Below are 19,582 nucleotides of genomic sequence, written 5' to 3'. Positions count from 1 at the left end.
CATTCTGAATACAGAACGCATGGTAAACCAGCGCTAGAGGGGTTAAAAAAAATAAAAAATAATTTAACTCACCTTAGTCCACTTGATCGCGAAGCCCGGCATCTCCTTGTGTCTCCGCTGCTGATGAACAGGACCTGGGATGAGCTGCTCCATTAAATACAGGTTAAGGACCTTCGATGACGTCACTCCGGTCATCACATGGTACGTCACATGATATTTTACCATGGTGATTCGCCATGGTAAAAGACCATGTGATGACCGGAGTGACGTCATCGAAGGTCATTAAGCTCTATTTAATGGAGCAGCTCACCCCAGGTCCTGTTCATCAGCAGCGGAGACACAAGGAGATGCCGGCTTCGCGAGCAAGTGGACTAAGGTGAGTTAAATTATTTTTTATTTTTTTTAACCCCTCTAGCGCTGGTTTACTATGCATTCTGTATTCAGAATGCTATTATTTTCCCTTATAACCATGTTATAAGGGAAAATAATAATGATCGGGTCTCCATCCCGATGGTCTCCTAGCAACCATGCGTGCAAATCGCACGGCATCCGTACTTGCTTGCGGATGCCATCCGATTTTCACACACCCCATTCACTTCTATGGGGCCTGCGTCACGTCAAAATCGGAAAATATAGAGCATGCTGCGATTTCAACTGAACGCACAAGTGATGCGTTAAAAACATCGCTCATGTGCACAGCCCCATAGAAATGAATGGGTCAGGATTTAGTGCGGGTGCCATACGTTCGCCGCACGGATCGCACCCGCACGGAAAACTCGCCCGTGTGAAAGGGGCCTTATAGTCGGTAGTCCTAAACATCAGGGAAAAGTGGGGTATATACTGTACACACAGTGCTATGGGCATACTGCAATAACTGCTGCCCCCTCCTGGTGACGTCTAAGAATTGGATTTTAGCAAAGAGAACATTAGGGGGCAATTTATCATGATGGGGAAATTTGAAGTCAGTTTTCCTTGAGTCTGTGTAGGAGTACTTTATGCCACATTTATCAGATGTCCAATGTTGTTTGATAAATTTGTCCTATCCTTGGGGTCCATTCACACGTCCGTGGAACGGTTCCGCATCCGTTCCGCAATATCCGGAACGGTGCGGACCCATTCATTCTCAATGGGGCATGAATGTATGCGGAGAGCACACTATGTGCACATCTCCACATCTGCATTTCCGGAGCCCGGCCCCGATCTTCCTGTCCGCAGCTCCGGAAAAAAAAAATAGAACATGTCCTATTCTTGTCCACAATTGCGGACAAGAATAGGCAGTTCTATGGGGGATGCCGGCCCAGTGTATTGCGGATCTGCAATACACTACGGACGTGTGAATGGACCCTTAAAGGGGTTATCCAGGAAATGATAATGAGTATCAGCACCCCCTCCGATCAGCTGTTTCATGAAGCCGCTGCGCTCACCGTACCTCTGGGGAGCACAGCCGTCTCCCGCATCTTCCAAGCACAGCGCCATACATAGTATAGTGGCAGTGCTTGGTATTGCAGCTCAGCCCCACTGTTTGAATGGGGCTGCGCTGCAATTAGGCCCTGTGGCCGATGTTCAGTGATTCCCCCAAAACTAGACTCCGAACAGCATGTAATATAGAATTACAAAATTTTTATTGGACATACACTTGTATAAAACATAGAAAGCCATATACATTAGCAGCATTAAATCACACAGGATGATCTCCACAGGTCTGTCACATTATAGTACATATAACTTGCAATAAAAACTCCCAAGCTGTAAAGAAAAAATAATAGGTCACAGCCCACAGTCAATATATATAAAGTGCATAGTGCCACAGCCCAGTCAGTATATATAAAGTGCATAGTGCCACAGCCCAGTCAGTATATATAAAGTGCATAGTGCCACAGCCCAGTCAGTATATATAAAGTGCATAGTGCCACAGCTCACAGAATGACATAGGGAAGATACATACAGACCAAGACAGTCCTGGATCCCAACACGTGTCTCGCGGTCGCTTTCTCAAGGGATACTGGTGGTGTGTCTACACTGATCATATATAGTCTGCACATGAGCTACAAACAAACATCCAGGAACAGGAACCGGACGTGCGATACGTTCCACGCTGGAACGCACCGAATCACTTCCGGTCCAGTCAATGTCCGGACACTCATCCATTCATCCTAATCATATATATCAGGGATCAGCAACCTTCGGCACTCCAGCTGTTGTGAAACTACAATTCCCAGCATGCTCCATTCACTTATATGGGAGTTCTAAGAAGAAATGAGCAAGTAGGCATGTTGGGAGTTGTAGTTTCACAACAGCTGGAGTGCCGGAGGTTGCCTACCCCTGATATATATCATAAAAGTGGAGAGTAAAACACATATCAGATGCAAAGAAGGTCACTTGTAACAGCAACCTGCATGTTGATCCTGCGGCGGCTGGACCGCATGGCGGATATCCGGTATGGCCGGCGCGGTCCCCTGTGGAATAACCCCCCTCTGCCAGCCGCCGCAGCATCAACAGACCTATTACTCTTTCTTTACAGCTTGGGAGTTTTTATTGCAAGTTATATGTACTATAATGTGACAGACCTGTGGAGATCATCCTGTGTGATGTAATGCTGCTAATGTATACGGATGTCTGTGTTTTATACAAGTGTATGTCCAATAAAGATAATGTAATTCTATAATTTATGCTGTTCCGAGTCTAGTTTTGGGGTAATACTTGTAGTTAGTTTGGACAGCAATATACCGGGCGTTCATTCGCTTGGCGATTTGGGTGTGCGATGTTCAGTGATGTCACATGGCCTAGGAAGAGGCCTCTTCTAACAGCTGATCAGCGGGGATAACCCCTGTAAACCCAACACTTTGGCTGCTCCAGTTTCCCTACTTCACCCTCCTACTGGAGTGAGACAGACATTTTCGTGACTCAAGTCTCAATTATAAATCTGGAGCGATACATAGCTACCCATGCCCACTTTTCCACACACATTGCAAAATTGGAGTGAGTGGTATAAAAATGCAAAAAGCTACAATTTGTATGTGTAAGTAAACCCAAAAAGTTGCAAACGCAGACAAGAATAGGCAGTTATATCGCACACGGACACCATCCGTGTTTTGCGGATCCGCAATTTGTGGACCGCAAAACACACAACGGTCGTGAGCATGAAGCCTCACAAATACTTTTTCTCCAAAATGAAGCAATGGATCACTAAGAGAAAGGCATTGCATTCAGCTGACCTAGCCCTACCTTGCCTGTTCAGTGACTTTCCAATCTCCCTCCCATTATTATGACACACCTAAGGCCGCTTTCACACAGTCAGTGTTTGATCAGTGATTGTGAGCCAAAATAAGGTGCGGCTCTAAAAGTCCCTTTACCCTGGGTTCACACCTGAGCGTTCCTCAAACGCGCGTTTTACGCGCGTTTTTGTCGCGCGTTTTTATGCGCGTTTTTTGTAATAGTAAACGCGCGTTTGACGCGCGTTTGTGTCATTGACTGCAGTGTCCTATGGCCACAAACGCGCGTCAAAACGCCCCAAAGAAGCTCAAGTACTTGTTTGAGCGTCGGGCGTTTTACAGCGCGTTCGTACGCGCTGTAAAACGCCCAGGTGTGAACCCTTCCCATAGGGAAGCATTGGTTTTCATGTCTTAAGCGTTTTACAGCGCGTTTGAACGCGCTGTAAAACGCTCAGGTGTGAACCCAGGGTTAGGCTAGGTCCACATGACGACATTTGTCGCACCAATGTTGCGCGACAATTTTTCTAATGGCAGTCTATGGTGTCGCACTGCAACATGCTGCGACTGCAACGCAACAGTCGCAGAAAATCCATTTGAGATGGATTTTTCTGCGACTGTCGCGTTGCAGTATGTCGCATGTTGCAGTGCGACACCATAGACTGCCATTAGAAATTGTTGCGCGACAAATGTTACAGTGTAGTTGTGCCCTAGTCGTGCGACAAATGTCGTAGTGTAGACCTAGCCTTACACAGGACGATGTACAAGCAGATTGTCGGGAAGGAAATGTTCCTCGCTAGTGGAAGAGACCACTGTTACTATGAACGCTCGTTGGCGATGATCTTTTTTAATTCATGGAAAGAATTCAAACTCAGAACAGGTACAAATCTTTCCATTATACTTTTATCTCTGTGTAGCCTCATTCACACGTCAGTGTTTGGTCAGCGATTTCCATCAGTGATTGTGAGCCAAAACCAGGACTGGAGCCTCTACAGACATAAGGTATAAGGGAAAGATCTGCTCCTGTTCTGTGTTTAGATCCGCACCTGGTTTTGGCTCACAATCACTGATGGAAATCACTGACCAAACACTGACGTGTGAAAGCAGTCTTAAAGAGGTTCTCTAGGCTTTTAATATTGATGACCTATCCTCAGGACACCCGGCACCCCCGCCGATCCGCTGTATGAAGGGAAGTGAACGCGTGCCGTCTCTTTTCTCTTCCTGCTCGTCATAGGCATAGCAGGAACGTCATCAATAGTAAAATCCCGGAGAACCCCTATTTAGGCTCCATTCACACATCCTCAATTCCATTCCACATTTTGCGGAACGGAATTGCGGACCCATGCATTTCTATGGGGCCGCACTACGTGCGGCCCCGATCCGGAATTGCGGACCCGCACTTCCGGGTCCGCAATTCCGATCCTGAAAAAAATAGAACATGTCCTATTCTTGTCCGCGATAGCGGACAAGAATAGGCATATTCTCTTAGTGCCGGCAATGTGCGGTCCGCAAAATGCGGAACACATTCCCGCTGTCTGTGTTTTGCGGATCTGCAAAACCCACACGGATGTGTGAATGGAACCTTAAAGGGGTTATCCCACTTAGCGTTTCTATACTTACCTGCTGCCACCGCGCGTTCGCTTCCTGGATTCTGGCTGGGGGCGGGCTTCATCTTGATTGAAGTCTTCTCCCGGCCGTGCCGCGCGCTGGAATGAATGCGCACGCCGCCGCGCATGCGCAATGGTGACTTATTCCTACAGAGCCGGCGTGCGCGTTCGCAGCTCTGTACTATTCTGGCCGGGAAGAAGTCACTGTCGCGCATGCGCGGCAGCGTGCGCGTTCAGAACAGCGAGCGGACCGGCCGGGAGAAAAGGAGTCGTCTTCTGGGCAAGCGCGACCTTCCGGCTTTTCAAGAAGAACAGTGGTCGTAACCAGGGGAGACCGAGTCACAACAATCAGGTAAGTGGGTATGAATTTTATCCTAAACGGTGGGGATTTGTTAATAAAGTATATTTACAAAAATAGATAAAAAAGTAGAAGTGGGGCACTCACTTAAAGTATAGGGATCTTGTGTTTATTAAGGTAATAACAATAATGACAATAATAGTGAAGCAATAAAATATCATATAGCAATATTACATTAGGTATCAGAGTAATCATAAAAGTGGAGCAAAATGAAATGTGGTACTATCGACAATTAGCAATAAAATATAGCTATAATAAATACAGTAAAAAACGTTAATGCAATGCTGGGATATATTGATGAATATAGATCCCGATAAATATCGATAAAATTGTGAGTTCATATGTCAGCCATAGGGACATTCACTGAATAAATCCTGAGGGATAGTTCCATATGGGTAATCCGTTCCAATAACCAGTCTTTCAAGGGTACTCTCAAAATGAATAGGTCACAGTCCCAAGCGTATGCAGCCAGAAAGTTTTTACTGTGAATCAGTTTGGCTGCTAATACGCACAGCGGCGTCCCGCTGTAATTGCGATCGCTTATGAGTGGGATATACAAGTGCTTACCCGAGGCTCCTGGATAACGATTCCTCGACACGGTGCGTTGGTGTACTGCTCCGGTCTCAAGGATAGATGTCCTGTTTTGAAATTAGCGCCAGTTGAAATGTTTGTTGCACGCGGTATGAGTAACCTGCGTGATGCGACACCGATGGTTCCGGTAATAGCTCTGGCGCACAGGTGATGACTTCCAGGTTTCTCGGACTTGTAGACCCACTCGTCCTGATGGGGGGGGAGATACCAAACGCGTTTCGGGGATTTACAAGACAGACCCCTTCTGAAGAAGGGGTCTGTCTTGTAAATCCCCGAAACGCGTTTGGTATCTCCCCCCCCATCAGGACGAGTGGGTCTACAAGTCCGAGAAACCTGGAAGTCATCACCTGTGCGCCAGAGCTATTACCGGAACCATCGGTGTCGCATCACGCAGGTTACTCATACCGCGTGCAACAAACATTTCAACTGGCGCTAATTTCAAAACAGGACATCTATCCTTGAGACCGGAGCAGTACACCAACGCACCGTGTCGAGGAATCGTTATCCAGGAGCCTCGGGTAAGCACTTGTATATCCCACTCATAAGCGATCGCAATTACAGCGGGACGCCGCTGTGCGTATTAGCAGCCAAACTGATTCACAGTAAAAACTTTCTGGCTGCATACGCTTGGGACTGTGACCTATTCATTTTGAGAGTACCCTTGAAAGACTGGTTATTGGAACGGATTACCCCATATGGAACTATCCCTCAGGATTTATTCAGTGAATGTCCCTATGGCTGACATATGAACTCACAATTTTATCGATATTTATCGGGATCTATATTCATCAATATATCCCAGCATTGCATTAACGTTTTTTACTGTATTTATTATAGCTATATTTTATTGCTAATTGTCGATAGTACCACATTTCATTTTGCTCCACTTTTATGATTACTCTGATACCTAATGTAATATTGCTATATGATATTTTATTGCTTCACTATTATTGTCATTATTGTTATTACCTTAATAAACACAAGATCCCTATACTTTAAGTGAGTGCCCCACTTCTACTTTTTTATCTATTTATCTCTATCAGACTGGGTGCTGTCTGTTAGTGGGTGCACCTCTGTTTGGATCCCCTCTTCATCTTGGTGCGACATTTCCCTTGAATATATTTACAAAAATGATCACTGTCAAATCATTAACAGATTTAACAGTGATCATTATGATGGGATAACCCCTTTAAGGTGCATTTAGACAGGTTAATGAGCAGCAGATTGTCGGGAAGGAAGTGTTCCTTCCCAACAGTCGGCTGCTCGTTTAGTACCTCCACAGTATTGCTCTACAGAATCATTGTTTCTGGGTAGCAGATCGCTGTTTAGACGGCACGATCTGCTGGCCAGAAATAATCATTTAGGTGCTTGCAAGCGACGGGATCACCCAATGAATGAGCGTTTAGCTCATTCATCTGGTGATCTGCTGAACCTTTAGACAGGCAGATTGTTGGGAACAAGCCTTCGCAGGAACGTTCATTATCTATAATCTGCCCATTTATGTGGCCGTTTAGGCTGGGTTCACACGTGTGTTGCGGGAAAAGATGCGGGTGCGTTGTGGGAACATGCGCGATTTTTCCCCACGAGTGCAAAGTGTTTTAATGCCGGTCTCCTGTTCTTTCTTCAGGACCTATCAAAGGACCTGTGGTGACGTCACTGAGCTCATCACCTGGTCCATCACCATGGTGATGAATCATGTGATGTATGATGTGATGAGCACAGTGATTTCACCACAGGTCCTTTGACAGGTCCTGAAGAAAGAACAGGAGACCGGTGTTCCGTGAAATGATTGTACCTGTTAAAATCTGGTAATCTCGTCACTTCCGGTAGTGACGTAGGCGCACCAGAAGCTTCAAAAGGAGGTGGGATCTTAGAGCCCAGCACCTGATTGGCTGAAAAGAAGGCGTGTTGGCGCCTGCGCACAACCAACCTGGGTATCGTCATTTTACATGTGAACGCGCACAGGGAGGGAGGGTACCTATGATTTACGGGCTGAAAAGAAGGCGTGTTGGCGCCTGTGCACAACCAACCTGGGTACCGTAATTTTGCATGCAGCGCCTGTGAACGCATACAGGGAGGGAGGAAGGGTACCTTTGATTAACGGGCCTCCGCACATGCGCAAACCAGATTGCTTTGTGAAGCAGACAGGGTACTGAAATATTACAGCTCGCGCCTGTGAAGGAGGGGAGGGAGGGACACAGGGAGGTTACATTTACGGCAGTTATAATTAGGTACCCCGGGAGGTTCAGCCAATCATATTGCGGGCAAACCTCCCTCCCCTCCCTGCGTCCCTCCCCTCCCTCTGCTCCTTTACAGGCGCGAGCTGTAATATTTCAGTACCCTGTCTGCTTCACAATGCAATCCGGTTTGCGCATGCGCCGTGGCCTGTAAATCAAAGGTACCCTTCCTCCCTCCCTGTGCGCGTTCACAGGCACTGGATGTAAAATTACGGTATCCAGGTTGGTTGTGCACAGGCGCCAACACGCCTTCTTTTCAGCCCGTAAATCATAGGTACCCTCCCTCCCTCTCTCCCTGTGCGCGTTCACCGGCGCAACATGTAAATTGACGGTACCCAGGTTAGTTGTGCGCAGGCGCCAACACGCCTTCTTTTCAGCCAATCAGGTGCCGGGCTCCAAGATCACACCTCCATTTGAAGCTTCCAGGTACCATAATTTCTCGGAACACCAGCAGCTACGCGATCAATTGGAGGAGGTGAGTTAATTTTTATTTATTTTTTTAACCCTCAATTGACCTTCTACTATGCATTCTGTATTAAAGAATGATATTATGTTCCCTTATAACCATGTTATAAGGGAAAATAATACAGTGAATAGACTGTCATCTTAGCAACCATGCGTGAAAAATAAATAAATAAAAATCGCACCGATCCCAGACCGGAGAGCAAACCGCAACATGTTGTATTTTGCTTTCCGTCCTGGGATGCGGAGCAAGACAGATCCGGCATGACTTCCAATGCAAGTCAATGGGGACGGATCTGTTTACTCTGCCTCAATGGAAAACGGATCCGTCCACCAATGACTTTCAATTGAGTTAAAGGGGTTGTCCGTGATTGAGGACTTAGTTCCATTAGTACAAGGCAGACATACATATAACACACATCCATGTCCTACCTTTTCCACATGTTTCTAAAGCCCCGTTTTCTTATAGGAAATTCTTCGCCGGAAGTGAACTTTTCTTAGACTCAGTGACGTACCGGGTCTCTTGCGGAAGCGTGAAGTCTCTTCTTCCGGCTGCTCAGGGAGCCCGGTGACGTCACCGGCACTGATGGGCGGGCTCTAGCGCTGCTCTAGCCAGTAAAACAGCTAGGGTAGCGCTAAAGCCCGTACATCAGAGCCGGTGACGTCACCGAACACACTGCTCAGGTCAGGGGAACTGCCTGGGTGAAAATGGAGATATATCCGGGTTCAGACAACCCCTTTAATGACGGATCCGTCTTGGCAATATTAAAGATGATACAACCGGACCCGTTCATGTATTATCAGTAACGGAAGCGTTTTTGCTGAACCCTGCCGATCCAGCAAAAACACTAGTGTGAAAGTAGCCTAAATCCACCTTTACTTATGACCCACTGGTCCTATTCTGGTGTCACCTTTCTTTTTACCTCCTCTATTTCCATCTTGGCTTCCGATATTAATTGCATATAACATTTTACTGTCGCATAAAAAGCTTGTTTTCATTTTGAAAATTACCTGAAGCGTTTACCAACTTATTTTTTTTTTATGTGTTCCCCTTTAAATGTAGACTTGGCGCACACCGCTGCTCCCCTCGGGACATTAACATTATTAATATTTTTATTTCCATGTAGTTAAGAAAACAAAGCGGAGACCTTGGGACGTCCTGCCTCACGCTTCTCTGTGCTTTCCGTTCCTGTGTACGGTTTTCGGAGAACGTACACTGAATCCTCCGGCCGAAACCTTTCGGTGCACGTTACAGATCGCAGGATCTCCGACCAGAGTCTGACCCGTGTATGCTTTCTCAGGTCGCAAGAATGACCTGCAGAAAAGTGACCAAGCTTGTCCTGAGCGTTGAGCAGTCGGAGGGGGTTGGTGCCCGTGTCCGCAGGAGCATTGGCAGATCAGAGGTAAGCACTTTATTTCTATATTCTTAGTAAAACCGTCCATTGAGGTATCGGACAATAAAGCAATTTTTCCTAAACGCGGTTCCACAAATCCCTGAGGTTTATTGTGGTTCTATGAAGGAAGGAAAGACAAGATGTTTTACTTTTGAGATGGCAAATTGATCTCAACCTGCTCAGGGCAAAAGTCTAGGGCGGACATCTGATCAGAATACGAGTCCGGCCATGACATGACCCTTTGTTTTCTACTCATTTCATAGTAGTCTGCTGAAAATGGCATCTTTGTCAGAGTTTTATCACATGATAGATGTGAAATCAGATACGGTATGTGTGTGGCCTACACATGGAATATGCAGTATCCTGGTAAAATCAGCCACAGAACATGTATTAACCCCTTCAGCCCCAGCGCCGTAACAGTATGGTGCTGGGAGGGTCTTTAAAGATGGCGCCCGCTCCTGAGCGCCATAGCCACGGGTGGCCACCTGCTACTTATAGCAGACACCCGCAGCTCATGTCCGCAACCAGCAGTAATGCCGATCGCAGACATTTAACCTCGGCATCTGAGCGCGCTGAAAACTAAAAGCGCGCGCTTTCAGTGGTGCTCTGGGTGCAGTGGTACTGGAATGGGAGAGTTTTCTGGGCATGCTCTGTGCCCAGTGCAGAAGTCATTGTACAAGGAATTAATAGATAAGCTTTGGCCTATTTTCACCTATTTTGAATGATGGGTCATGTCTTATCTGTCATTCTAATCCTGCCTGTAATGATATCACCTCATTTGCATATGAGTTAAAACAATTTCCCTGTAAAAGGACATCAGATCAACTTAAAGTGGTTATCCAATCCCTATAATGCCCCCCCAAAATGCCCGGGCCCCTCATGCAGGTTATACTTACCAGCAACCGCTGCATCTCCCTGTCGTGCGGATCAAATGGGGGTGGCGGTAGGGGTTTTGTTATTGGGCAACCAAGGACAAGCCTTTCTAGCGTCGCCCACGATGCTAGGGAGGCTCGTTCCCGTCGTGGCCTGCTATTGACTGCCGCCCACTCCAATTCCCCGTCGCCGGATGTTTTGATCTGCGCAATGGGGAGATGCAGCTGCAGCCATGTGGGGATCACAAGCGACACAGGTGCCGGGGAGTGGGGTAAGTATAACCAGTATGAGGTGCCCGGGAATTTTGGGGGGCATTGTAGGGGTCGGATAACCCCTTTAAGAAAGGTATGATTGTAAGCAGCATTATGCCTGGTTTACTGGGGCTAATCCTGCTGACATATGCGCTTTGCTTGCCTTTCATATTGGTTCTATAGCAGTTGTCAGCACTACAATGTATCCGCAGCGGGGTGAACGCATAAAACAAGCTGCTTTCAAAGTAAAGCAATGATTCATCTGCTTGGAACGCTCCTCGCGTCCTGCTCACAAGGAGATTCCACAACTGTTATGGGTAGCGGAGTCTGAATTACTGCACATCCTGCCAAATTCGCCTACAATAGTTTGTTGATTTTAGAGAGATCAAATTGGGGCACGGCAATAGGAAAATATGTATGCAGTGACCGGGCTGCGGGGGAGGGGGGGGGAACCCTGAAACTAAACACTAGAAGCGGGAGAAGATCCGAATCCAACATTTGGGTGGGGGGGGGAGGACTATTTGGGTATATTCACACATGGAAGAATTGCATGCTTGAAATATTTGCAGCTGAAAATCAGTTCCATAACGGGGCTATTCCAGAAGGCCACGTAGAAGGCCACGTATAATTGGGGTCTACATAGAAAAAGCCAGTCCTTCAGATTCTGCTGGTGTTGGGCTGGTTGTGCTTGGTTTTGCAGCTCGGCCCTCTTCACTTCAATGGGTCTGAATTGTGCCATGTGACTGATGAACGTAGGGTGGCCACTAGCTTCACCCCAGAAAGCCGGATGTCCCCAGCCACGCCACCACACTGATAAACCTCGCCCCCGGTTCCATGAAGCCACGCCCCTATCGCCAGCAGGAAGGAAATGGGAGGAGAGGGAAGCTCTTTCAGAAGGGAAGGCGAGCTGGGGGTAGCCCGGGTGCTTCTCTCCCCCTCAGTCAGCCACAAGGAGAGAAGCCTCAGTTTGTGCTTACAGCTCATGCTCAGATAGCAAAATGCTGCTGTCTGAGCTTGAGCTACTGAAAAGGAGGACATCCCTGTGTCTGTCCAGGCCCTGTGCCGGATGGAGGACCGGGAACCAGAAAACCAAATTTTCCACCCTAAAACCAGACATCTGGCCACCCTGGATGAACGTGATGTCACATGTGCAGCGTGCCAGGGCTCCCTAAGGATGATCTCGGGCATGAGCAAACTAGTGAATGAGATGCCGAGGATAGTAGTACTCACGGTTTTGTTGTCCCTTGGGGCCGGCAGTGCAGTGGATGGGAAGACAGCACGAGATCTTCCGGGGCACTCTCCGTTGCAGGGAACACCAGCCAGATGTTGGTTGAGGTGCCCTTGATGGTGGTGATGTTTAGGGTGCTTGTGACTGGGCCCCTGTGTTCGTGACACCAGCACCGTTAGGTGCAAATGTTGAGAGTAGTAGTTGTTAGAATGAGGAGTCAGCAATTGTAAACCAGCTGAACATTTACTGAAGATCAATAGTCTCTGGACAGTTGGTACAGTTCATCAATAAGAAGCGTTTTATATGGCATAAGTAATTATCTGGTAGTGGGGAATGGTCCTTTTTGGAGTAGACTCTTGGTAGAAATCCTACGTTTACTTCACAGCACACTGGCACTGAAGATGCTAATAATTGTTTATCTAGGCGTTTTCCGTTAAGGGCGTCCCCCTCACGGCAGGCAAACACATCTGCTTCATTGTTTGGCAGGAAACTCTTCTAGAAGCGGATTTAATGTTTTCTCACTACCACCCGGAAGGTTAAGTTAGTGATGTGACATTCAGGCACTCTGAAAGCTACTCCTGGTCACGTGTGCTAATGAGGTCTATAAGCCTTGGTTAGCTGTTACCCTCACTAGTCTCCTTGCATCTCTGTGTATAGACTCACTGTCTGGTGCTGGTCTTCTGTAATGATCTTCTCCAGGCTTGATCAGGGGCCAGAGGGAAGTTCAGCAGTTACATGGTGGCTTAGGTCTGTCTCTCTCCTCCATGGACTTGCTTCTTCCTCCTCCAACTTCCTTTTCTACATTCTGCTACACACCCCACTATATATGCTATGTGGTGCCAGCACCACCTAGGGGTGAATCGATGCAATGACATTGCCAGCCAGAAAATAGGAAATACCATACGATGCAATTGCAGATGTTTGAAGTGTCCCATTTACACATATATGTGGGACACTGCACATGGTCTAGGCTAAACTGCGAGAAGGCCGCGGCGCTACTGTGAGTGCCAGTGCCTTCTCAAAAAGCCGATCGGCGGGGGTGTCAGACCCCAATGATCAGATACTTGGACTATAAGTATATAAGTCTCAGAAATTCCTGTCCATTGGAGTGAGTATGAAGTCCAGTGGGTTCGTGAAAGTGAGTGTTGTGGTGTATGTGTGACGATACTGTTTAGGCTTGGTTTACATACCGTTTTTTCCCTACGTTTAACATATACGTTGGGGGGGGGGAAAAGAAGCAAGTGTAGTACACCATACTTTTCCATCCCACCGATTCCAGTAAAAAATTTATACGTTGACGTGTGTGTGTGTGTGTATGTGTGTGTATGTGTGTGTATATATATATTTGTGTGAGGCGCTTACGGTAGTACAGTGAAGAACCCTAGGAAATCAGGGAATAAGCGTAGTCGGTTGTGGTGTGCCGAAACCGAGGATGAGGTAGGCCTGAGAAAGAAGAGGGCCCACCCAAGGATAGAGATATGGAAGAAATGAGTTGTAAATGAGTGGAGTGGTGGGAGGGTCAAAGCTCAGACCTCGGATGGTGCAGGAGCCAGGTAAAGGGGGTGCCCTAAATAGGCTGGAGGCGGACCTCAGCCCCTCCCACAAATCCAGGCAAACTGCCTTCACACTTGTGTGAGGCGCTTACGGTAGTACAGTGAAGAACCCTAGGAAATCAGGGAATAAGCGTAGTCGGTTGTGGTGTGCCGAAACCGAGGATGAGGTAGGCCTGAGAAAGAAGAGGGCAAAAATGAAATAACCAGTTATTGTAGTCAAATATACATGAATAGCTCAACCCGACATGTTTTGGAAAGTATCTCTTAACTCTTGTATTGGATTGGGAATGTATCGCGAGTAAGCGGATGACTTCCAGCGCCCCAATTCCTGATGACATGCGTCGGGGCGTTGGCACTGGAGGCCGTGGACGCGGCTCCAAAGCGAAAGGAGTGCCCTGAGTAGTTGGCTGCGTTGAGGCCCAGTTGTGTGAGGGGTGACCTGACATGGGTCATGAAGGTGGTGGTGGTGAGTACCGAACCATGTAGTGAAGTAGCGGTTGAGAGGGTAGAAACTTGTGACGTTGTCTGTAAGCATCCAGAACCCTGACTGGACACCCTCTGTTGTGCGTGGGGTGATATGAAATGTTGACGGGTAAGTGCTGACTACTCTTGGAGTGAGGTAAGGTCAGGACGTAATGATCCATGTGTTTTGCCAAGTGGGAGACAAGAAGACAAGGTGTGGCTTGGGTCGTGTAGGTTGTAGTGAATTCCCCGGGCCTCAGGAACCGTAGAAGGCAAAGTGAATTGCTGTTTTGAGGATGGAGTTGGTATCTGCTTCAGAAGGCTTGGCGTCTAGTAATTCGGATAATGCCTTGAAAATATGATTGTTAACGGGTAGCCTCTGGGCTGGACGCGCGGGTTCCGTTTTCTGAATACCTCTGAGTATGGTTTTGATTTGGTGAGAGGCCACGCAACTGATGTTATTAGGGTGTAAGATTAGCATGTGGTGTAAAATGCCAGTGAGATAGAGTATGATGGCGTTGTATGACATTTGAGTTTAAGGTGGCAAAAAGAAGCAAACCCCAGAAGAGAAGACATGACAAAAGTGGGCGTGATGTTATGCTCCAGGAGGAATCTGACAACCTAGAAATTAAAAGTCAGAGAAAATGATAACGTGAGAGAGACTCTAATGGCGCAAGCCACGCGTGCGAGTCACCACAAGATAATTGTATTGCCAGCCACAGATGACCGAGCCATGCGAGCGGGTCTGAAGGCAGGAAAGACATGGAACCTGCTGGTTGTGGGACCACGCAGCCGGCCTCGACTGGCAGAGTTATGTGTGTGGAATTGGAATGGGGAAGCGATACGTGAGAGACTCTAATGGCGGAGCCATGCGTGCGAGACTCTAATGGCGGAGCCATATGTGTGAAAAATTGACACGGAGAAGCCATGCGTGAGAGACTCTAATGGCGGAGCCATGTGTGTAAAATAATACGGAGAAGCCATGCGTGAGAGACTCTAATGGCGGAGCCATGCGTGAGAGACTCTAATGGCGGGGTCGTGTGTGTCAATAATAATACGGAGAAGCCATGCGTGAGAGACTCTAATGGCAGAGCCATGCGTGAGAGACTCTAATGGCGGGGTCGTGTGTGTGAAATGAATACGGAGAAGCCATGCGTGAGAGACTCTAATGGCGGAGCCATGCGTGAGAGACTCTAATGGCGGGGTCGTGTGTGTGAAATTAATGCGGAGAAGCCATGCGTGAGAGACTCTAATGGCGGAGCCATGCGTGAGAGACTCTAATGGCGGGGTCGTGTGTGTAGATATAATACGGAGAAGCCATGCGTGAGAGACTCTAATGGCGGAGGCATGCGTGAGAGACTCTAATGGCGGGGTCGTGTGTGTGAAATTAATGCGGAGAAGCCATGCGTGAGAGACTCTAATGGCGGGGTCATGTGTAAGAGATATATGCGGAGAAGCCATGCGTGAGACTCTAATGGCGGAGCCATATGTATAAACATTAATACGGAGAAGCCATGCGTGAGACTCTAATGGCGGAGCCATATGTATAAACATTAATACGGAGAAGCCATGCGTGAGAGACTCTAATGGCGGAGCCATCTGTGTAAAATAATCTGGAGAAGCCATGCGTGAGACTCTAATGGCAGGGCCGTGCGTGAGAGATTCTACTGGTGAAGCCATATGTGTGACACCAAACGGAGAAGCCATGCGTGAGACTAATGCGGAGTCATGTGTGTGACACTAAAACGGAGAAGCCATACGTGAGAAACTCTAATGGCGGAGTCATATGTGAGAGACTCTAATGGCGGAGTTATTGTGTGAAACCAAAATGGTGAAGTGATGCGTGAGAGACTCTAATGGCGGAGTTATGTATGTAACACTGAAACGGAGAAGCCATGCGTGAGACTAATACGGAGTCATGTGTGTGACACTAAAACGGAGAAGCCATACGTGAGAAACTCTAATGGCGGAGTCATATGTGAGAGACTCTAATGGCGGAGTTATTGTGTGAAACCAAAACGGTGAAGTGATGCGAGAGAGTCTCTAATGGCGGAGTTATGTGTGTGAAAGTAACCGGCGAAGTAACGCGTGAGAGACTCTAATGGCGGAGTTATAAGTGTGACCTAGAACGACGAAGTAATGCATGAGAGTCTATAATGCGGAGAAATGTGTGTAAAACTAAAACGGCGAAGTAATGCGTGAGAGTCTGTAATGGCGGAGAAAAGTGTGTGAAACTAAAAACGGCGAAGTAATGCGTGAGAGTCTGTAATGGCGGAGAAATGTGTGTGAAACTAACCGGCGAAGTAATGCGTGAGGGACTCTAATGGCGGAGTTATATGTGAAACACTGAAACGGAGAAGCCATGTGTGAGAGACTCTAATGGCGGAGTTGTATGTGAAACACTGAAATGGAGAAAGCCATGCGTGAGAGACTCAAATGCGGAGTCGTATGTATACAACTGAACCGGAGAAACCATGCGTGAGAGACTAATGGTGGAGTCGTGGGTGCGTGCTAAACCGGAGAAGACACGCGTGGGAGACCAAATGGCGGAGTGCTGTGAGTGAAACTAAACGGAGAAGCCATGCTTCGGCGACTAATGGTAGACTAAAAATATATATGTATATATTTTTTTTTTTTTTTTTTTGGCCATGGACTATATTGCGGGATTCCCTTTCTTTTATCTGTTTATTTGTTTACTTTGGACCATGGGGCACGCGGGTGATGTGGCGGGTTTGTGTTGGGTGATCGTGCTGCCTAATTGAGTGTGGGGTAGGAAGCTGACCGCCTGCTCCGGGCTCTGCCGGCAGCTGGTAGAGACGGACAACCCTGGATGCCAGCGGTCCCCCGTACTTAGCCGCGGCCGCATTTTATTTTTATTTTTTTTTCCTTTTTCCATGGGGGGTTTCACAGAGATATTAATGTAGCAATGAAACCGGGGGTATTTTTTTTTTTTTTTACATATGGCGGGTTTATTATTTTTTTATTTTTATTTTTTTTCCTTATATGGCTTTTTTTTTTTTTTTTTACATATGGCTTTTTTTTTTTTTTTTTTTTTTTTGACGTCAGCAGCAGTGGTGCCACGGCTGTGCGGATGGCGTGCGAAATGAGGCCCGTGACGTGGGGGATTTGTTGCGGAACGTGTAATCAGCAGACCGTTTTTTTTTTTTTTTTCCTATGGCGTTTTTTTTTTTTTTTTTATATAGCGGGTTTTTTTTTTTTTTTTTTTTCCTATGGCGGTTTTTGTTTTCTTTTTGTTTTTTTTTTTGTTTTTTCCATATGGCTTTTTTTTTTTTTTTTCCATATGGCGGGTTTCTTTGGTGATTGTGTGATGCGTTTTGAATGGTGTGGATTTTATTGTGGTGGATTTGTTTATGCATTGATGTTGGCATGGCGGGTGTGTTCCCTGATGCAAGCTCTTGTGATGATGACTTGCGCCCCCCCTGAATGCGCTGCCTGATGGAGGGGAGCGGTAGCTGGATCTGTGGTGCTGGTGCAGGGGTCATGACGTGAGCAGCAGTGGTGCGAAATGAGCCCCCGTGACGTGGAGGAAGGTGTGATTCGCAGACCGTGTTTTTTTTTTTTTTTTCGCCAGGACTATATGGCGGGTTTCTCTACTATGACACTGAGGGATATTTTGTTTTTTTTTTTTTTTTGTTTGGAACTACATGGTGGGTTTCCTCCCTATGACACTATGGAGCTTTAATTACATAATTTTTATTTTTCCTTTTTCGGGGTACGCGGGTGATGTGGCGGGTTTTATAATGAAGGGGACTGTGGCCTGGTGTGGTGGGGGGTGTAGGTGTGATGGGGAACAGTCTGAGCCCCTCCTGGGTTGCGCCGCCTGTGAGAGGGGGGCAGTGGCCGCAGCCTGGGGCAGAGTATTGTGGTTGGACCGGGGCCGAGCAGACCTGTGGCGGCCCCCTCCCCACACACCAGCCGGGTTTTTTTTTTTTTTTGTTTTTTAGTTTTTTTATGTGGCGGTTTTTTTTTTTTTTTTTTTCATATGGCGGGGTTTTTTTTTTTTCCTCATATGGCGGATTTCCTTTTTTATGTGGCTTTTTTTTTTGTTTTTTTCCGTATGGCGGGTTTTCTTTTTTTTTTTTTTTTTTTCTTTACATGGTTTTCTATTTTCCCATGCGGGTCGTACAGGTGGTTTGTGTGAAGCGTTTTGAAGGCTTTTATTGCGGTGGATTTTTGGTACATGGATGTGGCGTGGCGGGTGTGTTCCCTGCCGCAGGCTTGGGATGATTGACTTGCGCCCCCCTCCTGAATGTGCCGGCTGATGGAGGGGAGCGGTGCTGGAACTTGTGGTGTTTGGTGCAGGGGTGTGTATGCGGCACCCCTCGTTCCCCCCCCCCCCCGCACAGCGCACGCGCGCGGCACCCGGCCGGCCGCCGGTCACCGCGCATGCGCCGCGGCCGCGCACGCGCCGCGCATGCGCAAACCGGGCGTCGGGACGCGACGGACGCCATTGGCAGCGCGGCAGGAGGACGGAGACGCGGGGAAGAGGGGGACCGTGGCACTGGTGTAGTATGTGGAGGGGGAGCGTGGAGCGGCCGGGTTGCGGCGAGCAACTGGTGACAGTGAGAGGGCGGGCGTGCCGCTGAGCTGGGCGAGGGGTGTGAGGGGAAGGAAAGTGTGGGATGATGGTGAGGAGGGGAACGGCGTTGGTGGCTGCCATGGGAACCTGGTACAAACGTGTCTTGGCAGCGCTGGGAGTGGGGATGTGATGTGGTGACCGTGTGCCTGCATGATCGGAAAAAGTAGCAAACATGAAACCTGTGACTTGGAGTGAAACTGTGACATGGTTGACAAGAAAAAGGTGAAATGAACGAGCTGGTACAGGGGCAGCCGTGAGGCCCTGTGCTGTACCGTATGACAAGAGGGCACGTGTGTACGAGGTTGCCGTGGAGATGGAGGGAAACTGAAAAGGTGGCAGCCACGGGAATGATAACCCGTGCTGGCTGGTGACTTGGAGTAGGGCTGCGGCGCAGTCGTGTTTTTGCATGACCCCAAATATGACAGACATGAAAAAAGGCCAGTGGTTTGTGAGCGACAAATAGCGTGACATGAGTGAACGAATGGTGAATTGACTTGAGCTAGTACAGGGGGCAACCGTGAGGCCCCGTGCTGTACCGCAGACATGAAATGATAGTGACTTGTAACGAGAATTTGTGACATGAGTGCAAAGTTTGGTGAAATGAAATGAGCCGGTACAGGGGGCAACCGTGAGGCCCCAGCTGTACCGTATGGATGATTCATAGTATACCGGGCAAAAACGTGACCCACAGTGAACCGAGTGACGCAAAACTTCCAAGACTCAGCAACTCGCAGGTAATTCTCCAGTAACTCCACAC

General features: G+C 47.8%; 1 protein-coding gene across 3 annotated transcripts in view; it reads left to right on the top strand.

Annotated features, from left to right (window-relative positions):
* The window catches only part of PIR (pirin), a 146,090-nt gene that overhangs the window by 46,932 nt on the left and 79,576 nt on the right, over positions 1-19,582 (top strand). For all 3 annotated transcript variants that reach the window (XM_044283719.1, XM_044283720.1, XM_044283718.1), the window contains exon 2: positions 9,592-9,867. In XM_044283719.1, the coding sequence (XP_044139654.1) occupies positions 9,754-9,867 (114 nt within the window). In that variant the 5' untranslated portion in view covers positions 9,592-9,753. The remainder of the gene's footprint in view (positions 1-9,591; positions 9,868-19,582) is intronic.

The sequence above is a fragment of the Bufo gargarizans genome, chromosome 3 (assembly GCF_014858855.1).
Source record: "Bufo gargarizans isolate SCDJY-AF-19 chromosome 3, ASM1485885v1, whole genome shotgun sequence".
Classification (NCBI taxonomy): domain Eukaryota; kingdom Metazoa; phylum Chordata; class Amphibia; order Anura; family Bufonidae; genus Bufo; species Bufo gargarizans.
The sequence above is the reverse complement of the archived record's forward strand: the minus strand, read 5'-3'. Positions and strand labels throughout refer to the sequence as shown.